This window comes from Sorex araneus, chromosome 5 (assembly GCF_027595985.1).
Source record: "Sorex araneus isolate mSorAra2 chromosome 5, mSorAra2.pri, whole genome shotgun sequence".
Taxonomy (NCBI): domain Eukaryota; kingdom Metazoa; phylum Chordata; class Mammalia; order Eulipotyphla; family Soricidae; genus Sorex; species Sorex araneus.
This window is the reverse complement of record NC_073306.1, coordinates 97,834,802-97,861,755: the sequence shown is the minus strand read 5'-3', so window position 1 is coordinate 97,861,755 and position 26,954 is coordinate 97,834,802. Positions and strand designations below refer to the sequence as shown.

The window sequence follows — 26,954 nt, the reverse complement described above, 5'->3', positions numbered from 1 at the left end:
AGCATTCCGTTGTTTATCTATAACACATATTCATTATCCACTCATCTGCCTTTGTACACGCAGATTAATTCTGTATGCTAGCTGTTGTTTTAAGGGCAACAGTGAATAATAGTGTGCATATGTCATTTTGAATGAATTGTTTCATGTGTCTTGGTGGTAGCACCAAGAAGCAGAAATTCTGGACAATATCCAATATCGCAGCTCTGTTCTTACTTTTTCTGAGAAATTTCTATACTGTTATTCATTGGAGTTGAACCAGACAACATTCAAACCAGCAGCAGTGGATGAGAATTCCTTTCTGACCACATCCCTGCCAACAGATATTTTTCAGTTTTTATGACATATGCCATTCTCACTGGTGTGAGATGATATTGTTATCTTGGATTTCCCTGATAATAAGTAATGATGTGCCTAATGGTTATCTGTCTTCTTCAGAGAACTGTCTGTTAATTTCCTCTCCTCATTGTTTTTTAAATTATTATTTATTTATTGAATCACCGTGAGAACAGTTACAAAGGTTTCAAGTTTGAGTCTTGGTCATACAATGATCAAACACCCATCCTTTCACAAGTGCACATTTTCCACCACCACCAACCCCATTATCTCCCCCCGCATCCCACCCCTACCCTTGCCTGTGTGGCAGATAATAGATAATTTCCAAATTACTCTCTACTTTTATTTCCATCAATATTTTGACACCAGTCCCACCATTATTATTTGGAATTTTCCCCCAACACTCAAACCTGCTGAGAAGCAACATTAGATAATTCATTTTCTATTGCTGGTTATGAATAGCATATGATGTCACGTGGCTGCAAGAGTGGCTGCGAGCACTGTTTACAATAGCCAGAATCTGGAAAAAACCCGAATGCCCCAAAACGGATGACTGGTTGAGGAAACTTTGGTACATCTATACAATGGAATACTATGCAGCTGTTAGAAAAAAGGAAGTCAAGAATTTTGTAGTTAAGTGGATGGGCATGAAAAGTTTCATGCTGAGTGAAATGAGTCAGAAAGAGAGAGACAGACATAGAAAGACTGCACTCATCTATGGTATATAGAATATCAGAGTGGGAGACTAATACCCAAGAACCGTAGAAATAAGTACCAGGAGGTTGACCCCATGGCTTCGCGGCTGGCCTCACGTTCCGGGGAAAGGGCAACTCAGAGAAGTGATCACCAACTACATTGTAGTCGAAGGCCATGTGGGGGAAGGGAGTTGCGGGCTGAATGAGGGCTAGAGACTGAGCACAGCGGCCACTCAACACCTTTATTGCAAACCACAACAGCTAATTAGAGAGAGAGAACAGAAGGGAATGCCCTGCCACAGTGGCAGGGTGGGGTGGGGGGGAGATGGGATTGGGGAGGGTGGGAGGGACGCCGGGTTTACGGGTGGTGGAGAATGGGCACTGGTGAAGGGATGGGTTCCCGAACTTTGTATGAGGGAAGTATAAGCACAAAAGTGTATAAATCTGTAACTGTACCCTCACGGTGATTCTCTAATTAAAAATAAATAAATTATAAAAAAAAAAATAAAAAAATAAAAAAAAATAAAAAAAAATGAAGTGAAATTCATTAGTTATACAGTAGGGGGTAGGGGGTGGGGGCGGGGGGTATACTGGGGTTTCTGGTGGTGGAATATGGGCACTGGTGAAGGGATGGGTGTTTGAATATTGTATAACTGACATATAAACCTGAGAACTTTGTAACTTTCCACGTGGTGATTTAATAAAAATTTAAAAAAAAAATAAAAAATAAAATAATATCAAAAAAAAAAAAGAGTGGCTGCGAGATCTTGGAACTGTAAAATTTTAATAATTAGATCTGGAGAGATTTCTACCAAGAGCCACTTGGTTCTAAGATTTGTTTGTGTGTCTCTGGGAACATGGCTGTTAAGGAGTTTAATAAGTAGAGGCTTCCTCTTTTAATTTCACCATTTCTTGTAGCTTCAGAGTATTCCGTTGTGTATATGCCACATCTTCATGATTCAAAATGGGACCAGGGAGAGGTTTCATCAAGATACTCCTAAAATTTCTTCCATTTTCTTCTTTTGTCCCTGGACACCCTAGCAGCCTGGTCCAGGTCCTGACGGGACTATCTCCGACGCCAGTAATAAATCAGGGCCCCCAGCACAGCCACCAACATGATTACTGAAAGCCAGAAGCCAATCAAGAGAGCCAATGGTTCCCAGGAAGATCCTGGAATCAGGCCGCTGATGCCTGTCAAGCCTATGGCACTGATGGGAGAAGTCCTGCTGATGGACTCCTCAGTGGGCTGGATCAGGAGCCGGGAGCCCTGGGGTACAGCGGAGGGGGGGCAGGAGGCCGGAGGCCGGTGGTCACGTTCCATTCATGTTTTGGGCTCTGGTTTCTGAGGACACGTTGTTCTGGGTGGCGTTCATGGCTTCACACTAGGCATGAGGAGAACGGGGGAGAGAGGCTAGACGGGCTATAAGGCTGTGGCTTTCGTGCACCTGGAGGGAAGTGGTGGCGCTCTTGCCCTTGCCCTGGGGAGTGATGACGTTGCACGTGTAGTTGCCCTCGTCCTCCTACTGCAGCTGGGGAAGCCTCAGAGTAGCGTTTAGGTCTACCTCGTTGTCGTTGTCTAGCTTGTCGGGCTCTCCCTGGTCCGGCTCTCGCTTCTCCCGCCCTCGCTTGTCTGCTTAAGTAGCTTGGCTAGCTTCAGCTCATGCTCTATCTTTATCACGTCATCATCATTGTCGTCATCATAGCCATCATCGTCGTCGTCATCATAGTCGTCATCATTGTTAGACTTGACAGACTTGGCAGACTTAGCAGCTGCGAATTCCACGCCGTTGGTTTTGAAAGTGTTTAGCTTGTCCCACTGCTTGTCCAGTCTCGCCAGGGATCTGAATTTCCCCCACGGTGACCTCCACGTCCACCTTACCCGCGTCACTTCTGAGGTGTTGGGGTCCCAATATTTCACCTGACAGGGCAGCGTCACCGAGTGGCCCAGGCGGCAGTGCACTTTTGCGGGTGCCCGCACGGTCATCTTGGCTGTCTGGGCTGTCTCAGTCCTCTCAGTGGTCTCGGCCATCTCGGCCGTCTTGGTCGTCTGGGTGATCTCGATCATCTCAGCCGTCTTGGTCTTCTCAGCTGAGAGTGGTCTTGGCCTCCTCATTGTCTGGAGCAGGCTCAGACATGCTTAGTCCAGGGGTCTAGGGACGGTGTAGGACGTGGTTGGGACGAGGGGCCGGGTTATCCACTGCAGAGACATGTACCTCTCTAATATCAGATGTTTCATGTTACCATATTTTCTCACTGTGTTTACGCGATCCTGGAGCAACAACAGCAAGAACAGTGGGTACAGCAACAGCTGGGCGAGGGGTTCTGGGGAGCAGGTCAGCCCACTAGAAGCCCGCCACTTCCTTTTATCGTGCCTGGGGCGGGCCCAGGCAGTGACTGAGCTGGAAGCACCCGCCCACAGTAAGGCCCTGTGCCAGCACAGCGCCTGCAACTCACTGCTGCCCCCTACTGGCGGGGCGAGGAAACCAGGCGGGTCCAACAGACCAGGTCATCTTCTAATGCTGGTGATTGGGCTGAGATGGGCCTGGAGCAGGACTGGATCTAGTTCCTACCCATCCACAGTCCTTGTGCAATGGCCCAGAGCCCCACGTTGCTGCGGAAAGCTTCTTTCCCTTCTCAGGGACTCACTTTCCCTGAAAATGCCCACTCACAGGGCGGGGATTGGGGGTGCGTAGGTCTAAACTCCAGCCTTTTTAAACCCTGTTCTGGCTACAGCCTGGGGTAATTGGGTCATTATCACTCTGATGCTGACACAGCAACGTGCTGTGAGAAGGAGGGCATTCCTGCATGTGCGGGCACCAGGGATGAAACTCACGACCCTATGAGAGCAGTCTTTGTTGGGGGGGGGTGGAGAGGAGGACGCTTGGGGGTCCCACTGGAGAGTCTATGCCAACTGTGTGGTTATGGACATCTGGTGACGTGTATCAGCTGAATCCCTATCAGGACTGGAACCCAGGTCTGTTCCATGGGGTACTCTATGTCCACTGTGACCCCAGAGAAACTCTGGAAGTGGAGCTGAGCTGAGCTGTCTGTTGGGGGTTGACACATGGGGTCCTAGGAGAAGGTGGTGGGTGGGACTCCCAGGGAACCAGCAGAGTCCGAGCTGGTCCTCCAAGACCCTGTGATTTTCCCTTTGCAGAGCCCTATCACACTCGGTCAAGGGAGGAGCCGCCCGGCTCTCCTGAGTTCCGTGAGTCCTTTCAGCCACCACAGAGCCTGAGGGATGTGCTAGGACTTCAAGTGCACAACTCCACACTGTATGTAGGATGCAGAGAGGACCCCCTAGGGGCTGGCTGGGGCGGGGCCCAGTCTATAATGGAAACTTTGTCCTTGGGTCAAAGCTCAGCTTTGACATTACTCCCAGTTCTAGTGTCTCCAGGTCGGTCCTTCTGTCTCCTGGCTTCTCTGTTGACAGGTCCTGGGAAGCGCTGGCTTCTCTCTGCACAGCTGCACAGGAGACAGCCTGGAAAGGGAAGATTCAAGCCTCTAAGGCAGATTTTCCACAGATTACCTCCTTCCTCATGGATTTCTTCACTGTAATCTCCTGGCGGGCTCGCCACATTCTGATGTCAGTGGACCCCACAGCTGGCTCACGTGAGTGGGGAGGAGAAAGATAGTCACTTTCTCCCCATCCCCCCTTGCCACCTAGGACCCAGGGTTACTGGGTTCTTGTCTCACTCGCAGAAGGAGTAGAAAAGCAGTGAAGTAAAACCGGTTTTATTTGGAGGATTTTAAGGTGTGGAGGGAGAGAGGGTGAAAGAGAGAGTAATGTGCTCAGGAGAGAACAAGGGCTTCTCCAAGGGTGGAGAGAGCCCCTACACACATCCCAGCATTGGATACAAAAGCATGAAAGTACATATCTCAAGAGGGGAGATGTGGGCTACACATATGCTCAGACGCCACATGTGCTTGGCCATGCAGGCGCAAGCAGCACATAGGCTCTGGCAGCATATGCACCTCCTCATTGTTTTTGATAGGGGTTTTGTATGTTTTGTTGTCGATCTTTGTGAGTGCTTTATATACCTTTATTACACCCTTTATCTGGTGTGCTGAGTGAAAATATTTTCTCTCATTTAGTTGGGTGTCTTTAAATTTTAGTCCATGTTTCTTTTTTCATACGAAAACCTTTAAACTTGATGTAGTCCCATTTACCTTTCTGTTGCCTTTGCAATAAAACCATATCACTGAAAACAAGTTAGAGTTCCAAATCTTGGAGAATTCTGTCTATAATTTCCTTGATATATTTATGGATTCTAGTCTGATTTCAAGGTCTTTGAGGTAATTTTAATTGACTTTTGAGTAAGGTGTGAAAGTAGGATCGTTTCAATAAATGGTTAATAGTCTTCCCAGCACCGTTTGTTGAAGAGGCTATCTTTATTCTATTTGGTGTACCCAACTACTTTGTCAAAAATTAGTTGACCATAAATATATGCTTAACTAAAGACCCATAGTGTCTTTGGGCACCAATTCTAACCCATTGGTCAGAGAGTTTAATCTTGTTTCAGTACTATGCAGTTTTGATCACTATAATTTTATTGTATAGTTTCTAGATAATGAGATACCTCACAATTTATTTTGTAGTATTGCTTTAACAATTTTGGGTGTTTTATGATTCCTTACAAACTTTATTATTGACAGTTCTTTGAAGAATGTCATCAGAATTTGGATGGTGATGTTGTTGAATCTGTATAATAATAATTTAGGTGGGATGGTCTTTTTGACAATATTGATTCCTCTATTTCATAAATATGAAATATTTTTCCAGTTCTAATATCTTTCCCACCATCTCTGTAAGTTCCAATTCTCTAATCACAGGTTGGCTCCTCTGTCAACTAGCAAACCATTTTGGGGCATTGCAAAAGTCTCATTAACATAAAATCAGGCGTAATGTTACCAATAAAACACACTCTCTCTCTTTTTTTTTGTTTTTTGTTTTTTGGACCCTACCTGGCAATGCACAGGGATTACTCCTGGCTCTGCACTCAGGAATCACCCCTGGGAGTACTCAGGGGACCATATGAGATGCTGGGAATCAAACCCAGGTTGGCTGCATACAAGGCAAACACCCTACCCGCTGTGCTATTGCTCCAGCCCCATACACTCTCATTTTTGTCAGTCATAAAAGACAAATATAACAAATAATGGTTTTCTGCTATGCTTATTTAAATTTATTTCCAAATCAAAGTTTTTAGGATCTCTGGCTCAGAGCTAGCAAATCTGACTGGCAACCAAAGTGAAAACATTCATTTTGCTGCGATGCCTTTGTGAACAGGCCTCAACAGGCCTCAACAAGCCTTTATCTACTGCAGCATTGAGGACAGAAAATAAATGGTGAGGAAGGTGTCACTAAAATGGAAATATGCTCACTTTGGAGTTGGAAGTACTTTTCTACTGACATATATTTATTACAAATTTAGAAAATTAGACAAAATGTATTTCCAAATAAAAAATTAATTGTATTAATTGTATTCCCCACTCTCTTAAAATTAGTGGCAGAAGGTAGTAGAACTATCAAACGCCAACTCTGTGAAAGACTTTCTGAAAGTCACTCATTTGAATACTGATGATTTTTTTGTTTTTACTTTTTAAATTCAGGAACATTTTTCCAGAATGCTCTACATGTGACCATGGAAAAATATTTTTACAGACTTAAAGATACATTTTTCTTTTGGAGGAGGCGTTTTTTGTTAAACAAGTTCGGGGCTGGAGAGATAGTACAGTGTGTAGGGTGCTTGCTTTGCATGAGGCCAACCTGGGTCCAATCCCAGCAGCACTGAGTACTGCCAAGTATGGCCCCTGAGCATAGAGCCAGGAGTAAGCCCAGTGGACCACTAGATATAGCCCAGAACCAAAAACAAACAAGAACTTCCAAACTAAAAAACCTCATTAGAGCAATAGTTCAGTAGGTGGGGTCACTTGCTTTGCATCCTGGCATCACATATGGTTCTCTGAGCACCCCAGGAGTAGTTCCTGAGTGTAGAGCCAGAAGTAACCCCTGAGCATTGCTGGCTATGTCCCAAAAAAGCAAAACCGAAATTCCTAGTGAGTACATCTCCCTTTTTTTCTTTTTTTTTTCTTTTTGGGTCACACCTAGCAGTTCACAGGGGTTACTCCTGGCTCTATACTCAGGAATTACTCCTGGCGGTGCTCAGTGGACCATATGGGATGCTGGGAATCGAATGTGGGTTGGCCGTGTGCAAGGAAAACACCCTACTCGCTGTGCTATTGCTCCAGCCCGCCCTTTTAAAAATTTTTACTGATTAAATTAAAAATGTTTTGTTTGTTTGTTTTTGAGACACATCCAGCAGTGCTCAAGGCCACTCTTGGATCCGAGTTCAAGAGTCACTCCTGGTAGTGGTGGGGGACAATATGCAGCACTAGGGTTTGAATCAGAGTTGGTCACAGGTGAAATTAGTTAGTACTTTACCTCCTACTATCTCTCTGGCCCCTCAACCTCACTTAATTAATTTAATTTTTAATTTTTTAATGAATCACCGTGAAATACAGTTACAGACTTACAAACTTTCATGCTTATGTTTCAGTCATACAATGATCGAGTACCCATCCCTCCACCAGTGCCCATTCTCCACCATGAATGTTCCCAGTATACTTCCCCCCAACACCCCCTCCTTCCCGCCTCTCTGGTAGGCGGATTCCCTTTAACTCTCTCTCTCTCCTTTATCAATCTCACTTTAAAATTTCCAGGATAAAGTCATTTTCATATATATATGCATATATATATGAAGGTTCCTTAGTGGTATGGGGTTGCACCTGGTGGCCTTCAAGAGGCCATGTAATTCTGGGAGCCAAGATGCAGAAGCCTGTGCACATTAGCCAAATTTTCCAGTCCTTTGTGCTATCTCCCTAACCCAGGACAAAACCATTTAAAAAGTGTTTTTTTACACAAAGAAAAGTATTTTTATTTGTACAAGAAAAATTCCAAAAATGATGACATCATAAAGTTAGAAGTTTATGTCAAGAGCTGCATATATATATAAGAATTATCACTTCTTTGTTTCATCCAGTTTCCCTTGGATTATTATAGAGCATTTCTAGCACGTTCCTGGTTTATCTTAAGCCTGATGTATTCAGTTGATTCATTACATTTCCCTTCCATTAATCCTCATTTTATGTTTTCTATTTCTTCTTTTTCTCTGGGTTCATATTTGTTGTGATACTGCATGACTCTTTCTCAGAAACCACATCTTCCTTTATGTGTGTCTTGTTATCCTTTTACTTTTTTTTTCACAGATGTTTCCTGTTATCTCACCTCTATTACTCTGTCTTATCCTTCTTCTTTCTTGACTTTTTGGACTTTCTTTTTCAGTAACTCCTTCTTTTATAGGTACATGTTTTATCTTGAACTATTTCGAACTGGTTGGCAGCGTAGAATCACTAAAAGGATTGTAAGTCTTCACTTTCATATCCATATTTTTTTCTATGTTCACCAATACCTTTTCCTTATCCACATATTTGTCAGGGTCCTAAAAACTGGTCACTCATTTGTGTTTTCAGCTCCCATGGCAGAACTAAAATCTTTACCAAAAGTATCACACTTTATAGCTAGAACAGTCTTGGCTGCCAGGATTAGAGAAATCTTTCCTTTGTTTTTGATACTTGATTGGCATATAAGAGAAAAAGAATAAATGAGACCATATTTAAGAACATACTTTTTAGATATGAGGGTTCTGAAGAGTGCGAGTGCCTTTTCAAGAATCTAAACTGTTGAAGCTGCATGTTTGGCCAAATTCAAAAGAGAATCTTTAATAATCAATAAGTTTTACTTCAACTAACTCCTCAACCATTTTTGTTTGTTTTGGGGTCACATGCAGAAATGTGCAGGGTTTACTCCTGGCTCTATGCTTAGGGATTAGGCTCCTGGCCATGCTCAGGGGACTATATGGGACTGTTGGGGATTGAACCCAGGTGGGCCACATGCAAGGCAAGCAGCCTACCCACTGTACTATCTCTCTAACCCCTGTTATTTGTTTTTATAGTTTTAGAGCTGTATTCTATATTCTTAAATTTTAATCGCCTAAGTTCACAGGTGCAAAATGTTCCAAATATCTTCTGAAATCTTGATTACCAATGGTAACTCTTCAGCCACTTTTATCTCTTCTATTGGATAACACTGGTCAGTGTAGGATAACATCGGGTTTGTCTTTTCAGCCTTGGAGCAGGGAAGTTTACCTTAAATGTCCTTTTTTAAAAAAAATTTATTAGTGAATCACTATGAGGTACAGTTACAAACTTTCGTGTTTGCATTTCAGTCATACAGTGATAATTTACCCATCCCTCCACCAGTGCCCATTCTCCTCCACCAATGTTCCCAGTATCCCTCCCACCACCCCCACCCCATCCTCCACCACCCCACTCTGCCTCTTAGGCAGGGCATTCCAACTGTGTAGATGTACCAAAATTTCTTCAACCAGTCATCTATTTGGGGGCACTCTTTTATTTTCTCCAGATTTTAGCTATTGTAAACAGTGCTGCAATGAACATACAAATGCAGATGTCATTTCTACTATACCTTTTAAGCAAAGTCCTTTCTGTATGGATATAGGAAGACAGTTAATATTATGTTCTTTTAGCTTGGGAGTTGATTGACTCTGAATAATATTTACTCCTGGGCATCTGCTTTCTCGACTCAGTTGCCCTTAGTTCCTAGCACCCCAAAAGCAGGGTCCCGACGAGGAACTGAATGGATCCAGGGCAAGCTGTGAGCTATCCTGGCATCAAAATGAGCCAGGCCAAAGCACCACAATACTCAACTATAAATTGGGAGCATGGTCATAGACAAATGCTGTCATGATCCAAAAGTAATGACGAGACTAGGACCCTGCTGGGGTTAGGAAGACTAGCCTGACCTGAGGACTGTGGTCTGGAATATATAATGAGATGTCCTTGGAAGAACCAAGCTTTAAGTTTGATATATCTCTTACTGTGCTCATACAGAATGACATTGCTAGAAATATTAGAAGTAGATTTACTACAACTAATTAAGTGGATTACTAGCTGAGGAAAGAAGAAAGCAACACACCCTGGATGGGATCCTGCCCTTAAGAGGATCTCCTAGTAATCTGGAGTAATCTCCTTAGATGAGATTTGGTCCTTGAGTTAATCACCTGGAGAAGTGGTCTTACCTCTCTTTGTTGATTTGTTAATATTTAACCCACCTTTGTATCACCACCCTATGTGATTGCTATATAAACTAATATTGTTAGATTGGAAGGGTCAGAGTCAGAAGAGAGAGAAGCAGAAGGGCTCCAGAGAGAGATCGGAAGAGACCAAAGGAGAGGTGACAGAGACAGAGTCAGAGATAAAGAGACAGATGGAAGAGAGCACTGCGGCACACACAGAAACAGAGCCCAAAGGAGGAGCCATCCCGATTCAGTCCATACACAGAGGCTCGAGAGCACCGAACATGAGTGGTGAGAGATAGATAGATAGATAGATAGAGAGAGAGAGAGAGAGAGAGAGAGAGCCCTGAGAGCCCTCGAACACGTCATCACATTAAGAGATTACTAACATGTTACAGGTTGAGACTTGTGTACTAATTTAATTTTTTTACCAAGATTGATTGCCTTCTACTTTACACCCCATCAAATGTGCTGAGCTACTCTTAGTACACCAGTGGGGTAGGGCATGAGCTATTGCTTCAAGAATTCTAAAATTTTAAATAGGGTGATACAAGTGGAGTTAAATTTTTAAATGGATGGTGACTTTGGGGTCCAGAGGCATCTTTGTGGTGTGTTCCTCTCTTCCGAGATTTTGAAATTTATCTGTGAGTCTCTGGATCATGGCCATTAATGAGCTTACATAGTGCCAGAGGCAATTCGTGGACATGACTGCCAGGCTCCTGAAAGAACAGGGAGATGGAGGATGTCACCCATCCCTGACTTAGTGAGAGCCAGTTCCAAGCACTTTAGGCTTAACATTGGGTTGTCCTTTTCCCTCCTGCAGAGAGCTTAGGAACACCCACACTAGTGCTCCTGGAGACATATCTATTTTCATAGGGACACTCCCAATCTTCTGTGTTTACCTTTAACCTCTCCTTTGTGCTCTTCTTCCCCTATCTGTTAGTCACAAATATCTTCAAATCAGACATGGTAACTTGTAAAGTCAAACCTTCTATGACTCTGGATTTTGTACATGCAAGTGAAATATTGCTTTTGTCTTTCCTTTATGACCTTTGCATAGTTTTATTTTTTTGAGCAATGTCCATTTTGTATAGACACAGGAATACAGTTAATGTTATGCTTTTGTAGTTGAGTCAATTATAAAAGCATAATATTAACAGACTCTGGGAATCCATCATATTTACTTGACTAAAGCCTTAATTGCTTTTAGATTGACCTTAGTTCCTTACACCTCAAAAGGTGGGTCCCACAGAGGGATTGGATGGACCCAGGGCAAACTGTAAGCTACCCTCACTTCAATGTGGGACAGCCTAAGCACCATAAGAAGTACAGTTAGTTAAGAGTACAGTCATGTGTTTACAATAGCCAGAATCTGGAAAAAACCTGAGTGCCCAAAACCAGATGACTAGTTAAAGAAACTGGTACAGCTACACAAAGGAATACTATGAAGTTGTTAGAAAAGATGAAGTCATGAACTTTGCACATAAGTGGATCAACATGGAAAGTATCATGTTGAGTGAAATGAGTCAGAAAGAGAGGGACAGACATAGAAAGATTGCACTCATTTGTGGAATATAAAGTAACAGAATGAGATACTAAGAACCAAGTAGAGATAAGTACTAGGAGGTTTGCTTCACTTTTTGGAAGCCAGCCTCACATGCTGGGGGAAAAGGCAGCTCAGATAGAGAAGGGACCACCAAGTAAAGAGTGTTTAGAGGGCCTGCTCGGGATGGGAGATGAGTGCCTAAAGTAGGCTATAGACGAACATGATGGTCATTCAATACTTGCATTGCAGACCACAACACCCTAAAGGAGAGAGAAAGTAAAAAGGAATGTGCCTATCACAGAGGTGGAGTGGGGGAGGGCAGGTGGAATGGGGGGATGGGAGGGATACTGGGAACATTGGTGGTGGAGATGGGCACTGATGTAGGGATGGGCACTCGGCACTCGATCATTGTATGACTGAAATGTAAGCATGAAAATTTGTAAGTCTGTAACTGTACCTCATGGTGATTCATTAAAAAATAATTTTTTTTAAAAAAAGGTACAGTTATGGTAGTGGAAAATGTGCACTGATGGAGGGATGGTGTTTGATCATTGTATGACTGAACTTCAAACATGAAAATTTTGTAACTCTATCTCATGGCGATTCAAAAAAACAAAAGAGTACAGTCATGGAATAAACTCTGACATGACCCAAAAAGAAGTAACTGAATAAGTTCCCTATTGGGGTTAAGAAAAACTAACCTGGACTGTACGCTAGGAAATATAGCGATATATCCCCAGGAAATGCTACTCTTTACCATTATTCCAGAGAGACCATTTGAGACTAATCTAGGGTATAGATTAAAGTATATATCTCTTACTACTTATGCAAAATGACTAGAAATATTTAATAAGTAAATTTAATGATTGTTTAAATGGATTTTACCAGTAAAGGAAAGGAAAGGAAAGGAAACCAATATGCCCTTAGATGGAATTCCACTCTTGGGCCGATCTCCTAAGAAGAATCTAGAGTGCTGGAGCCCTTAGATGAAATTCCATCCTTGGCTATATCTCCTCCTGAAGGAGGAGATTTACATCTGTTCATTGTTTATATTAATGTTCAACCACACCTATGTGTAATTGCTTCCCCCCCTCTTCCCCAACCTTTCATGATTTCTCTATAATAATGCAGATAGATTTTAATAAAGTCCCACTATTTACCAGCCTTCAGATCTGTTTTTTTCATCCATCAGTTGGGGGAATGGTCGTCAGCCCCAAACACATCAAGAGACACACCCTCGTTATCATGACATGGTGACTTAGATAACTGGTACCCCAGATGGGACACCTCAGAATTTATAAACCATTCTTTACAATACATAATATAGTTATTTATTTTTTGTTGTTGTTTTGTTTTTGGACCACACCCAGTGATACTCAGGACTTATTCCTGACTTTGCACTCAGGGATCACTCCTGGAGGGCTTAGGGGACCATATGTGATGCTGGGTATTGAACCTGTGTGGGTCACATGCAAGGTAAGATCTCTATCTCCTGTACTATCTCTATGCGCTAAGTTGTTTAATTATCAATCTAAATCACCCAACAAGGAAATTGCCTGCACACTGGGTTCACATTATTCATGCTAAATTTCAAATCTATATTGGAGTAAATTGCCAATCCAAGGAATGCAGCTGCCATTCCTAACCCAGGAGTTAATCCATCTGTGAACAGATTCCTCTTAAGTTCATCATAACAGGATAGTGGATACAACTTTCCCTACTCATGCTTCTGCTATATCCTGAAATTTCTTAAAATGTTTTAGCTTTGAAAAAAAAATTAAAAAAATGTTTTAGCTTTGCTATTTTACTTATTTCTCTGAACTTCCAAATTATTTGCACAAACTATCAATCTCTTGAAGTTTCTTTTCATCCAGAACCTTAAAGATGGGCCACTCAGACAGCACCAACATGATCAGGCTGGGTTAGGGAGCAGTGTTACCCATTGCAAAGTCATATATCGGTGGAGCAAAAAATCTTGAGGGCCCCCAAAGGGCTACAAAGGCCAGGCCTGGACAAAAACAGAATCGTGCACTGTTGGAGAGTAACCCTAAGTTTTATAGGCTTCATCAGTGAATTGTCCTTTTTACTCCTCCCAGAGAAGCTTACAATGCTCTTGCAAATGCCCCTTATCCCTGGAATTTATCTTTAACCTTCCTTTGTGTTTTACCTCTCATTGTCAGTCTTGGTTACGTATAAGCCAAAACTTACTGGTAACTTTGGACTTTGTATTTGTAGAAATTACCTGCTTTTCTATTTTCCCTGTATCCTTTTCATATTTTACTATAGAGCAATGTTCTTTGCTTAAACACAGAAAGACCATTAATACTGTGCTCCTAATGTTTGGGAGTTGAGTAACTCTGAAATAGATCTACTCCTCTCCTTAGCATCTGTCATAATTACTCGACTCAGACTTCGGTTGCTATGAGTTCACAAAGTTTGTGAGTGCTGCACAACTCATGTGTTCGGTGGTCAAGAGCCACCTCCTGTCCTCCCCAGGCCTCCCCAGTAGAGAGACAGAGAGATGGGAGACCACAGCCTGATGGTGAAAATGGCCCATTTAATGCAGAGCTGCTAGCATACTTATAGAACATCTGAGGGGGTTTGAGGTATAGGACATAGATGTGACTGATCATTTACAGAGATAAAACATTTAGCAGAGGCAATTCTCTTGGGGAGATTAACTCAAGGAGAACTGTCTCCCAGGGACATCTACAATGCTTTTGTCTTTCCTTCTAGTTGTACGCTGTATCACTGTCATCCCATTGCTCATCGATTTGCTCGAGCGGGCACCAGAAACATCTCCATTTTGAGACTTGTTGTTACTGTTTTTGGCATATCGAATACGCCACAGGTAGCTTGCCAGACCCTGCCGGGGGGGCGAGATACTTTCGGTAGTTTGCTGGGCTCTCCGAGAGGGGTGGAGGAATTGAACCCGGGTGGGCCACATGTACGGCGAACGCCCTACTGCTATGCTATCGCTCCAGCTCCTCTAGTTGTATATGTTAACCAATTAAGTTTACTTCTTATCAATACCTGCAGTTATTTAGATAAACACAGTAAGAGATAAAGATCCCCAAACTTAGTTCTCTGGGCTCTGAGAGCAAGCAAGTCTTTTACTGTAAATACCAGACTAGGTCCTCAGGCCAGTTCAGCTTGGCCTTCCCATGGGGGTCCTGTCTCTTAAGTCATAACAGCTTACATCAAAACATGCATTTATGTTTTCTAGACTGTCCCATTTTGATGCTGGGGTAGCTTCGCCACTTGCCCCGGGTCCATCCCAGTCCCATGGTGGGACCTTCCTCTTGGGGTCTTAGGAACTACAGCAACTGAAGCCTGAGTCAAGTGATCATGACCAAAGCCCAGGAGTAGATACATTTCAGAGTCAATCAACTCCCAAATATTTGGAGCATAGCATTAATGGTCTTTCTGTGTGTTGTGTGAATATTCTTTCCATCGGGGGCACAGAGATAGAACCACGAGAAGAATGGCTGGAGGGCTGCTAGCTTGCTCTGGCATGGCAGTGGTGAAGAAGTGTCCAACGGCCTCTTTTATTCACTATCCTACATACATGCATCTAATGAACTCAGTACAAAGGAATCATTAACAGGAAATAGGGGTTACAGGAGGGACATCAAGACATCAAGGCCACATTGTCTTATCACATCTGTAAGCCCAAAGGTCGCAGCTTCCAGAGAGGAATCCAAGGCCAAGCAAAGCAGTCTGGCACCATGAGCTACAGTCCCTTGCACTTGGAGTGATAAGGGGATGTGAGAGACTGTATTCCAAAGCTGAGCTGGGTTAGGGATCTGTGAAAAAGGGAAGATTGCATCTATGTAATACTAAGAGCTAAAAGGCAGCCAAAGGAAGAGATGTCAACCCTGTCTAGATCAGTCTGGACACACGAGTTATGGCTCACCCATTATTATGGGATGTGTTTCTACCTGCCTGCGGGTCGGTCTCCATAGGCTCATCCTCACAGTCTGGTTGGGCACCAATATCTATGTTTAATCAAAAAACATTGCTCTATAGTAAAATATTAAAAGACTATAGGGAAATAGAAAAGCAGGTACAAATACACAGCACTTGAAATATGAAGGACAGAATTACCAGAAAGTTCTGGCTTATAAATAATCAAGACTGACTTGGGGACCTAAAACAAAGAGAGGTAAAACACAAAGGAAAAGTTAAAGTTAAACTTTGAGTTTGGGATGCTAGCAAAAGCACAGTAAGCTTCTCTGGGAGGAGGAAAAGGGGCAATTCACTGATGAAGCCTAAAACACTTAGGGTTAACATCCAACAATACCTGATAACCTTTATTTTTTTGCAATAAGCATCTGTATTGCAAACCATAATGCCTAAAATGAGGGAGAGAAAGAAAGAGAGAATTTAGGTGCCGGCCATAAAGGCAGGCTGGGCTGAGGGATGGTTTGGGGAGGTGAGAGGGGGAAAACTGAGGACACTGGTACTGAAAAATTACACTGGTGGAAGGATGGGTGTTGGAACATTGTATGACTGAAACTCAATCATGAACAACTTTGTAATGCTCTCATGGTGCTTCAATAAAATAGAAAAATATTAAAAATTAAATCTAAAAATCTAAAAAAAGTTAAATGATAGTGTCTGCATTGCATTAATGAGTCTAAGTTTGATCCTCAGCACTGCCCATGTCCTGTTATACTTAGCACTACTGTTGTGATCCCCATTGTGATGTGGCTGTGGTCACAAATGGGTGGCTCTTGACATCACAGCAATGACAATAGTAACAACACTAAAGGAAGAGAGAGAAAAAGAACCATTAATCTTTTAAAAAAATTATTATTGTTACTGATTTTTGCTTTTTTGGGTCACACCCAGTAATGCTCAGGGGTGGGGTTACTCCTGGCTCTGCACTCAGGAATTACTCTTGGTGGTGCTTGGGGGACCATATGATATGCCGGGAATTGAACTTGGGTTGACCGTGTGTAAGGTGTGCCTTACCTGCTGTACTATTGCTCCAACTCCAAAAATTAACTAATTTTGATTGAATCACCATGAATTATGTAGTTACAAAGATATTTGTGATTTTCAGGTGTACAATGTTTCAACACCCTTCACCAGAGTTCACTGCTCTCCACCAAGGTCCCAAGTTTCCCCTCCCACTCTCAGCCTGTGTCTCTGGGGGGCACTTTCCCTCTCTGTGATTGTTCTAGTGTTCCTTTTCCTAACTTATTTCCCCAAGACATGACCAAGTGATCTTTCCTACTGAAGATCAGTTAGTTCTCCTGCACCTCATTTCTATTGCCTTTGGGCATTTGATATTTCTATACTATTTTTTTTCTTTTTTTGAAATCAAAATACTTCATTTGAGCACCATGGTTTACAAAGCTGGTCATTAAACAATCGTTACAGGCTTTTAATATTGGCCGCTACGATGGAGGCCAATGTGCTTACTAAAATTTGTTGAACTTGAGGTCTGCACGTCCCTCTGCTGGCAAAGCTACATCCCCCTAAAGCAGCTCCGCTAGACAGGCACCTCGGGCTCAGGGCATACCTCCCTTTCACCCCAGCTCTCTGCTCCCGCGGGGCACTCCTGGGGAGAATTCTGGGGAATCTGGGGGAGGCAGGACAGGGGTGGCGGAGGGAAGGGGACGCCCTCACGGCCTGTCCGGGACAGGCTGGCACTCTTGTCTCCGAGGCTGCTGGCTGGCTGCGCCACACTGCGGAGTGTTCTTCCCGCTCAGCTGGGCCCAGCCAGAGGCTTGCAAGTGGTGCGAGTGTACGTGTGTGCGTGGGTGTACGCGTGTGCGCGCTTATGTGTACGCGTGTGCGTGCGTGTGCGCGTGCATATGCGTGTGTATGTGAGCATGTGCGCGCGCGAGTGTGTGTGTGTGCGTGTGTGTGATGGTGGTCGTGGGGGAGGGTGGACTTGCAGCTTCCTGGAGGCGCGGTGGGCTGTCCGCGTGGAGTGGGTGTAACAGGGTCTCACCGTGACGGCTGTCCACGCGGAATAGCGTGTCACCCTGAAGTGAAGAGAGGGCTTACTAGGAAGAAACGGCCCTCCCGACGCTCTTGCTTGGGGGAACGACCAACTTTTAGGATGAGGCGACAAAGAGTGGGGAACAGAGTGCCAAGGAAGCCGGTTTTTTTTTTTTTTATCGCAAGAGCCTAAGGAATTGAAGAACGCAGGAACCACACCACAAGGGAAGCACTGCCAAACGCGCCCAGAACAAATGTCGCAAACCCGGGCAAGGAAGGTCGGCAGAGGGCGGCATTGCTCGTCCGGGACTGCCTGGCACCACTGAAGGCCACTTCCTTGTGGACCGCAGCGGGCACCCTTCCCCACACATGCCTGCGTGCTACAGTGCTCTCTTCCAACAGCCCGCATGCTGGACATGTTAGCTAACAGACCTAAACCTCCCCCAGCTCTGCATTGACAGAGTTGGCTAACGGTCTGTAAAGGAATGGTAAATATTTCAGATATTGTGGCATTTTTTTTTATGGTTCACAACCTTGCTATTGAACAGAAAAGAAACTATACTAAAATGGGTGCTGACACCAAAATTTGAAATTCATGAATCAGGAGGTCTTTCAACCAGTGTAAAGCACGATGCTCAGAATGACTATTGTACTATAGGGTTTTTTGGGTAAGGGAGCAGGCAAGGTGAACACCCCTCTAGCAATTCTCAGCTGCATGATGCTGACCCTTCAATTAGGTGCTTGGCTGGCATTGTCACTGGGGCCATTAGTCTTGGTGAGCGTTAGGGGGCAATGCAGGGAATGCTTTCTTGCCTCTCTCCAGCTCCCACAGTAGTTTTAAATCAGTGAGTTTTTTTTTTTTCAATTAAGTTGTAGACTTTTAACAGGCAACTTTGTCTCCTATCTGCTTTATCCCAGATGCCAGAATGGCACACAGTTCTTTTATTTTTATTTTTTTGTATTTTTGGGGGGCACACCCAGTTGTGCTTACTCCTGGTTCCGTGCACAGGAATAACTCGTGGCAGGCTCAGGGGATCATGACCACATGGGATGACGGGATCAAACTTGGATCAGCTACATGTAAGAAGTGCCCTGCCTGCTGTACGATTGCTCCACTGTAGCAACCAGGTTCTTAGTGGAAGAGTTCCAAACTTTATGGGATTTTGTACTCTAGAAAAGATATAGGGGCTTAAGAGACAGCACTGAATAGAGTGCTTGCCTTGCACATAGCTGACCCAGGTTCTATCTTTGGTATCCCATATGGTCCTCCAAGCTCACCAGGAGTGATCCCTGAAAGCAGAGCCAAGAGTAAACCCTAAGCACAGCTGGAAATGGCACACAGACCAACAAAGGAAGGCTATTCCATGGGCCTTGTGTATCCCTGACACAGAGACAAAGGGAATGCTTACTTACAATTCTCTATAAAGTTAATGACTCCCACAAGCTTAGTTTTCTGTAATGTATTGCTTTCCCTTTTCATTCCTATCTTTTGGTTTCATGACCTCATATTAATATCTACAATATAATTGCCGAACACCAACTTCTTAACAAACAGAACTGTGAGAGGAAAATTATAAAAGGGACACAAAAGCATCTCATGTGCATTTGTTTCCTTCTGATTATTGGCTCATCTGATTTTCATCAAGGTGCATGCCTGACAGTCATTTACTAGCATGGTGCTCTTTCTCAGATTAAGCCTTTCCTCTGCTAATTTGAGTGCTCCTTCACTCAGGATGCATCCCTGCAGCCCTCTCTTCAGCACTCATTTACAATAATACAGATAGCTTGCACCTTCTTTAGAACCCTCGTGTCTTTGTAAGCTTGGCCTCTTGCTCCTGTTCTTTTTTATATGCACTAGAGAAAAAACTCAAATTGATGTCATTTTCTCTTGCTCCTTCTCTTTACCTCCCTGCAAGGAAAACAAACAAAAAGTCCAAGAGCTTTGGGTTAGAAATAAAAAAAAACTGTAATACTGTGGTTAGAGGCATGAAGTCTGAACATTATCTCACTCAGCAGACTGGCTGCCCCAGGTACTGAGATGTCTGATTTAGTTAATCCTGGAGAACATAGAGAAGCAAAATGTTTCACTCTCATTGCTCTCCTGTTCCTCTGGGATGCACGCTGCTTTATTTATCTATTGGCCTTCAAAGTTCTTCCCAACCTCCCCCACATAGAGAGCTAATCACAAATGATGGTAGCCTGTGGCCAGGAGCTCCACAGCTTCATCTGGCACGTGGCTCTTAGGAAGCTGAACTGGCGGGGTAGTCCTAAGCGCAGAGGCAGAACAGTTGTGTTGGAGAATTTCCAAAGCTGCCTGCTCATGCTCCATGGTTGTTCTGCTTAGAGATTATCCTGCCACCATGAGCTCTGGTTTCTGCCAAGATCTATAGCTCTGTGCCTCAGTTTTCTCATCTGTAAGATAAAAAAAAACTTGATAAAATACACCTCAAAATGTAAAAATGAGCTTTTGCAATAAAAATTAAGATAGGAAATGACTTAGTGCTGCACCTGATCTGGGTTAAAAAACACTAAAACAAAACATCTTGTGTGCTTCTAACTTAAAAGACTAGTACAGTCAAAACAACCTGGTGCAAAAGAAATACTTAGCCTAGCATCTCACTATGGCCACAGATTTGGGACTCTGCAAAGATTATAGTTGACTGCTATTTGGAGTTGGCTTATCTCATTATCATCAAGGAGCATGCCGGATAGCCCATTTACCAGATTGCAGAGGTCAAAGTTGGAAGAAAACTCCCCTAGAGTGGAGCATGTTGAGTCAAAGGAGGGACTAAGATCGTTAAACACAGGCAGAAAGTTGGAATATGACAGGTCCTCAAATATTCTCAGGACATCCATTTCTCTTTGGGACACCTGCTCTGTACCCTGAGCTAGAGAAAAGTTTTACTGGCAACAAATGAATTTTCTTTCTATAACTGAGTCTCTTGACTGAATTATTTCTTTCAGGAAGGTGAACCCAGATAGAGAGGGTCCCCAAGCTCTGCATCCCTTTTCCAGATAACAAAGGGTCTCTGACTAGATGGGTCTGAAACTTGGGAGATATAAAGATGGGGGACAGAGACTGAAGAGGGTACCCTCTGTGGGGCTATTTTCATCTACAGATTTGAATTTGAAGACTAAACATGAGGGAATAAAAAAGCATTTTAAATGCTCTATTCTCCTGGAAATAATTTTATAAATTTGTAGGTACATAATGTGTACTCTGAATTTTCACTTAACATTACAGGAAGAACTAAGTAACTGTTGAAGCCAGGGGTCCAATTCTTAGTCTATGAGACCTCAGGCAAGATACTTTAGCATCATGGGTCTGTCTTTCCATCTATATAGAGGACTTTGTTGCTTACAAATTTACACACATATTTATACATACCACCATAGTGCACATATTTGCACTACATGGCTATAGTGTGCAAAGGGGTAATTATAGTCATGAGAATAACTGAAAAAGAAGAGATCATATACAAGCATATGCAAGTAAACTACTATCAGAGGTTATAACCGAAGGATGAAGATATTGAGGGATGAAGAGTCTTAAAGTTTTAAGGATAAAATGAAATATTAGCTGCAATTCCCAAAAACCTAGTACTTAGATTTTCAAGAAACCCCCAGGATTCATAATCAGAAACCTGTCTAAAAATTGTGAGAAAAGGGGCTGGCGAAATAGCACAGTGGGTAGGATGTTTGCCTTGCATGCAGCTGACCTAGGTTTGATTACCAGCATCCCATATGGTCTCCTGAGCACTGCCAGGGTGTAATTCTTGAGTGCAGAGTCAGAAATAACCCCTGTGCATCACCAGATGTGACCAAAAAAGAAAAAAAATAAATGTGAGAAAAGAATGATTTGTTAATGCTATTAAGATGTACATAGTAGTATTATTATGCCTTTAATTACTCTGCTTTCTACTTAATCTGCTTGCTAAATTAACCATAAGTTAATTTACAAATTTCCTTTGTAAGAACTGCTGATGGCCTTGATACACAATGTCTGGTGCTTAAGTTTGACATTTATTATTGGGTTATATATGAGAAAAGACTGTCCTTCTTTTGGGGGGAGGCCACACCCGGTGGTGCTCTGGGACCACTCCTGGCAGTGCTTGGGGGATCATATAAGATGCTGGGGCTTGAAGCAGGGTCAGCAGCGTGCAAGGCAAGTCAAGAGAAGTAGTGGCTGTACTAGCACTCTTAGTCTTAATTGCCCTCATTTTAATGTAATGCATGCTAAGTATTTAGGTGTGAAATATCAGGTGTTTCCAATACTTGAAAAACATGATGAAATGTTAATTTTTAAATGTAGCTGGCAGATAAATTTCTTGCTAAAAATATCTAAACCGTGGACTGGAGAATTATAAAAGAGGGAAAAACACACCAAGATCTAGGATTCTCTACTATTATTCTATTATGAGGACATCAGTTGCTTCAGTGTATAGTGGAAATATTTATAAACACAGTATTTACATAATACAAAGGCAGGAAATACAAATTAATGCAAAAGATGTGGTATGGACTTAATACTCCACACATGCATTCCAAGAGAAAAGGATTCTGTAGGTATGAAGTGGCATTATAGAAATTGCATCTTACATTTTTTTAAAAAAAAACATGAGTTTAATACCGGAGACAATCTGCTTTGTAAAGTATGATTCCATGATATCAAGGTTAAGTAATGTTAGGACATGGGGAAACAACAACTTCTTGAAGAAAATACTTGAGAGTCTTAAAAATGTTATCACTCTAAGTTTTTCCTTCCATACCTGTTTGTAGGATGTTTACACAACAGTAATGTTCAAGTTGTGTGGTCCACAATGGTTAAACTGATATTTATGACACTAGTATTCACACCAAATTTTCCTCATCTTGCTCAGGTAAGCTCCCTGTGCAAAGATATCTCACAATTTCTTTAGGAACATCTCTATTTTTAAAATCTGGGGATACTAATTAATTTTCAAGTAGTTCCTATTAATCAGTAAATAATCAATATTTAAATGTTATTTTGCAAATAATCACGAATATTTGAGATCCTACCAATTTCATACCATATCAACTAATTCTACTTTGTTACTCAAGCCAATCTATTTATTAATTTAATCAATATATAGTGATCATCTATACTATGCAAGGCACTGAAGAAACAAGAACAAGATGAAATTTTAATTCAGCATATCCTGATAGTGGAATGTTATATATAGTTAATATATATATTAAAAAATTATTATTTTTTTGCTTTTTGGGTCACACCTGGTGAAGCTCAGGCATTACTCCTGGCTTTGCACTCAGGAATCACTCCTGGCAGTGCTCAGGGGACCATATGGAATGCTGGGAGTTGAACCCAGGTCGGCCACGTGCAAGGCAAATAGCACTCATTGTGCTATTGCTCCAGCCCCCATATATTTCTATTTTCATTTCTGTTGATGTTCCTTTTTATAATTTAGAGCCCACTCGTTTCTTAAATTATTGCATTAATAATTACTTTTAATAAAAACTCCATCAATTTGCAGTATCTATATCAGTACTATTCCCAATAATTTCCCCTTGTTTTCTCAGCAATCTATTTTACTTTCAGTATAAAGAAATAGCAATTCCAATTATTTCATTAAAATCTGATTTTTAGTTTCTCATAAACAGGTGGAATTTTGCTTTTTAAAATCCAGTCACTTTCCTCAGGTAATTAAGCCCAAGACTATTACGTGTGACTAGCTACCTATGTATTATTATTCCTGACTTAATCTGATTTCCCCCAAGCCACTTTCTGCGGTGAACTCAAATTACCACTTTCCTCTTATGTTTCACCTCTTTCCTTTTGTGGTATATAGAACATTTACTGGACTGGTTCTAACTTATTAATGCTCATTCAATGACACAGTATCAAAATTCATGTCCTTATCTTCTTTCACTTTAGAAAGATTTCTTTCTCTTAAGAAATCACCTGTGACTTTCAGCAAATAAGCCTTAAAAGGCTCTAATTAGGAAGTCTGGGACCCTGAGAACAGTGGACACCCAAGAACTTGTATTTCAATGGAATAAATGGGTTATCTACAGTAAAAGTCATGAGATTTTGTTAGTTTAGAATATAAATAAAAGGGAATTTTACTGTTTAATTTTAATAATCACAGATATAAAAATTTAGTGAAACTAAGGCCAATATGTATTAAGTATTAATACTGGATGTATAATTTTTGCATAACTAAGTTTGTATACATGTCTAAGGGTTGGGGGCTGGAGCGATAGCACAGCGGTTGGGCATTTGCCTTTCACGAGGCTGACCCGTGTTTGATTCCTCCGCCCCTCTTGGAGAGCCCAGCAAGCCACCAAGAGTATCGAGCCCTCGAGGCAGAGCCTGGCAAGCTACCCGTGAGTATAGGATATGCCAGAAACAGTAACAATGAGTATCTCAATGAGAGACGTTACTGGTGCCCACTCGAACAAATCGATGAGCAACGGGATGACAGTGACAGTCTAAGGGTTATATATACACTAACTCCTACCATAACACATTAAGAGATTTGAGATAATCTCATTAAATCTTTAATACTTAAACATCGAAAAAAAAAACCACATAAACAGTGGTTATGTAGAAAGCATTGATACTACTGCTTTTTGTTTTGTAAACCTATCAGGTCCCCATGGCAGTTACGGCATAATAGGAAAAGAAAAGTGAAAAGCAGAAGAGAATTCTCTATTTAAGGCTTCAGAATTGAGAAAAACTAAAGACCCAAAAGCAGCATTTCCTTTTGTATACCAGTCATGTTTTCTAACGTAAAATTTCTACTTGATGGAAGCTTCCCTAAGTCACACTTATAAGGCCTCATTAAGAAGTACTTAAAATATAGTAAGTTGATGAGTTGCAGATTTTTGAGTACTTACCTTCATAAGGTTTCTTTCTAGAATAGAGCAAATTGATATAGAATTAAGAAGTGAATGAACTTCTCTTCTTAACACATTAAACTTAAAAGGCTATATTGACATTACTAATTCTGATACTTCTGCCGAGTGCCATCTAATACATATTGCACTTCAGGTTTTTCTTAAATGTTTTGAGTACAAAATAAGATTTAAATAATTAATTTTAAAGATCTAAACAAAAATCTCCATATAGGTTAATTACGGTTTTTGGCACCTGTATGAACACGCTGATGCTGAATAAGGTTTGTACTCTGGGTGAAACTTTTACCACATATACGGCATGCATAGGGTTTCTCTCCTGTGTGAATTCTCTGGTGTTGAATAAGGCATGTTCTCTGGCTAAAATCTTTATCACATTCATTACATTTATAGGGCCTTTCTCCAGTATGAGTTCTCTGATGTTGATTAAGTGATGAGGAATAAATAAAAGCTTTCCCACATTCATTACATTTGTAGGGTTTCTCTCCCGTATGAATCCTTTGATGCTGAGTAAGATTTGCACCCTGTCTATATGCTTTCCCACATATATTGCATTTAAAGGGCTTTTCTCCATTATGAATTCTCTGATGTTGAGTAAGGTGTACACTCTGACTGAAGGCTTTCCCACAGACACTGCACTTATATGGTTTCTCTCCAGTGTGTGTTCTATGATGCTGAGTAAGGTTTGCACTCTGGCTGAAGGCTTTCCCACATATATTACATATGTAGGATTTCTCTCCAGTGTGAGTTGTCTGATGCTGAATAAGAGTTGAGGAATGAGCAAAGGCTTTTCCACATTCATTGCACTTATAACACTTCTCTCCAGAATGAATTCTTTGATGTCGAATAAGGTAAGTACTTTGACTAAACACTTTCCAGCACTCATTGCATTTATATGGTTTCTTTCCAGTATGTATTTTTTGATGTTGAAGAAGGTGTGTACTTTGACTGAAAGTTTTCCCACATTCATTGCATATATAAGGTTTTTCTCCAGTATGAACTCTCTGATGATTAATCAGTGATGAACTGTGGCTGAAAGTTTTACCGCATTCCAAGCACTTATATGGTTTCTCCCCAGTATGTGTCCTTTGATGTATAGTGAGGTGTGCACGCTGACTGAAGTCTTTCCCGCAGTCATCACACTTATAGGGTTTCTCTCCTGTATGAATTCTCTGATGTATAGTTAGATGTGCACGCTGGCTGAAGGCTTTACCACACTGGTGACATTCATATGGTTTTTCTCCAGTATGCATTCTCTGATGTGCAATAAGGGATGATATGTGCCTAAATTCTTTTCCACACTCTTCACATTCGTAAGATTTTTCTTTGGCATGGGTACTTTGGTGTTTCATTAGAGATGGGTATCTCCTAAATTTTTTCCCACAAATATTACATTTATAAGGCTTCTCTCCAGGAAGTATTTTTCTATGTACAATACCATAAGCGACATGATTGAAGGTTGCCCTAACTTCATCATACACAGAAATTTTATTATTTGATAGGGCACCAAACTGTACAAGTAGGTCTGAATGCTTTTCAAAATTATTTCTATATATACTATATTTACTAAAATACTCTTCTGTTGGATCATCTTCTTGTGAATGGTCAGACTTAAAATTCAAATATCTTTCATTGGTGGTAATTTTGCTGTAAGTATCGGCTGCTTGCCTCTCTAACCTGTCACCATAGTCATACGGTTTTTCCAATTTGATAGCCTGGGTTCCTTCTCTCATGTGTTTAGAAATATTCTCCACTAGAGTACTTTCTTGGTTTTCTGTTTTCCATTCTGAAACACAAAGAAAATAAAGTATTTCCCTCTATTTGGAGAAAGGAAAGTGCCATGATATAAACAAAATGACTGATTAAAATGCCTAAAGTGACTATTGCTCTGACATTATAAAAGGTCCCAAAAACTTGGTAAATGAGAATAAAAGGGTAGAATAACTGAAGCCTAAATGGTTGAACAAGGAGGTGCTCCTCATTATTCAACGTGGGTATAGAATAAATAAAATAGATTAGAGGAAGTGTTAGAGCAAAGAGAAGTGAAAACAGAAAAAACTCCATATGGATAATCTGGAATGACTTCATGGATTACTTTATAAAGTAGACATGCTAACCCTCACAACTCCCTCTAATAAGATGTGCACAATCCTATATAATCTTAAAACAACCTCATAAAGTGTTTTCCATGAGTAAGTATGTTTAGTAAATTTTCCAGAGGCTAAATCCATGATTCTCAAAGCACAGCCCCAAACTACTCATAGACACCATTATCATGAGACTGTTTATTATATTATTAAATCCCATATGACATATTGAATCAGGAGCAAGCAATATAGCTTGTTTTGATGCACACTAGTGTCTGACTAA

At 41.7% G+C, this 26,954-nt stretch overlaps 1 protein-coding gene across 5 annotated transcripts in view; it reads right to left on the bottom strand.

Annotated features, from left to right (window-relative positions):
* Nucleotides 1-7,946: 7,946 nt before the first annotated feature.
* The window catches only part of ZNF287 (zinc finger protein 287), a 40,745-nt gene continuing 21,737 nt past the window's right edge, over nt 7,947-26,954 (bottom strand). For 3 of the 5 annotated variants that reach the window (XM_055138309.1, XM_055138308.1, XM_055138310.1), the window contains exons 6-7: nt 24,820-26,370; nt 7,947-20,099 (exon numbers count right to left, since the gene is read on the bottom strand). In XM_055138309.1, the coding sequence (XP_054994284.1) occupies nt 20,035-20,099; nt 24,820-26,370 (1,616 nt within the window). In that variant the 3' untranslated portion in view covers nt 7,947-20,034. The other 2 variants (XR_008630197.1, XM_055138311.1) reach the window with 2 other exon arrangements.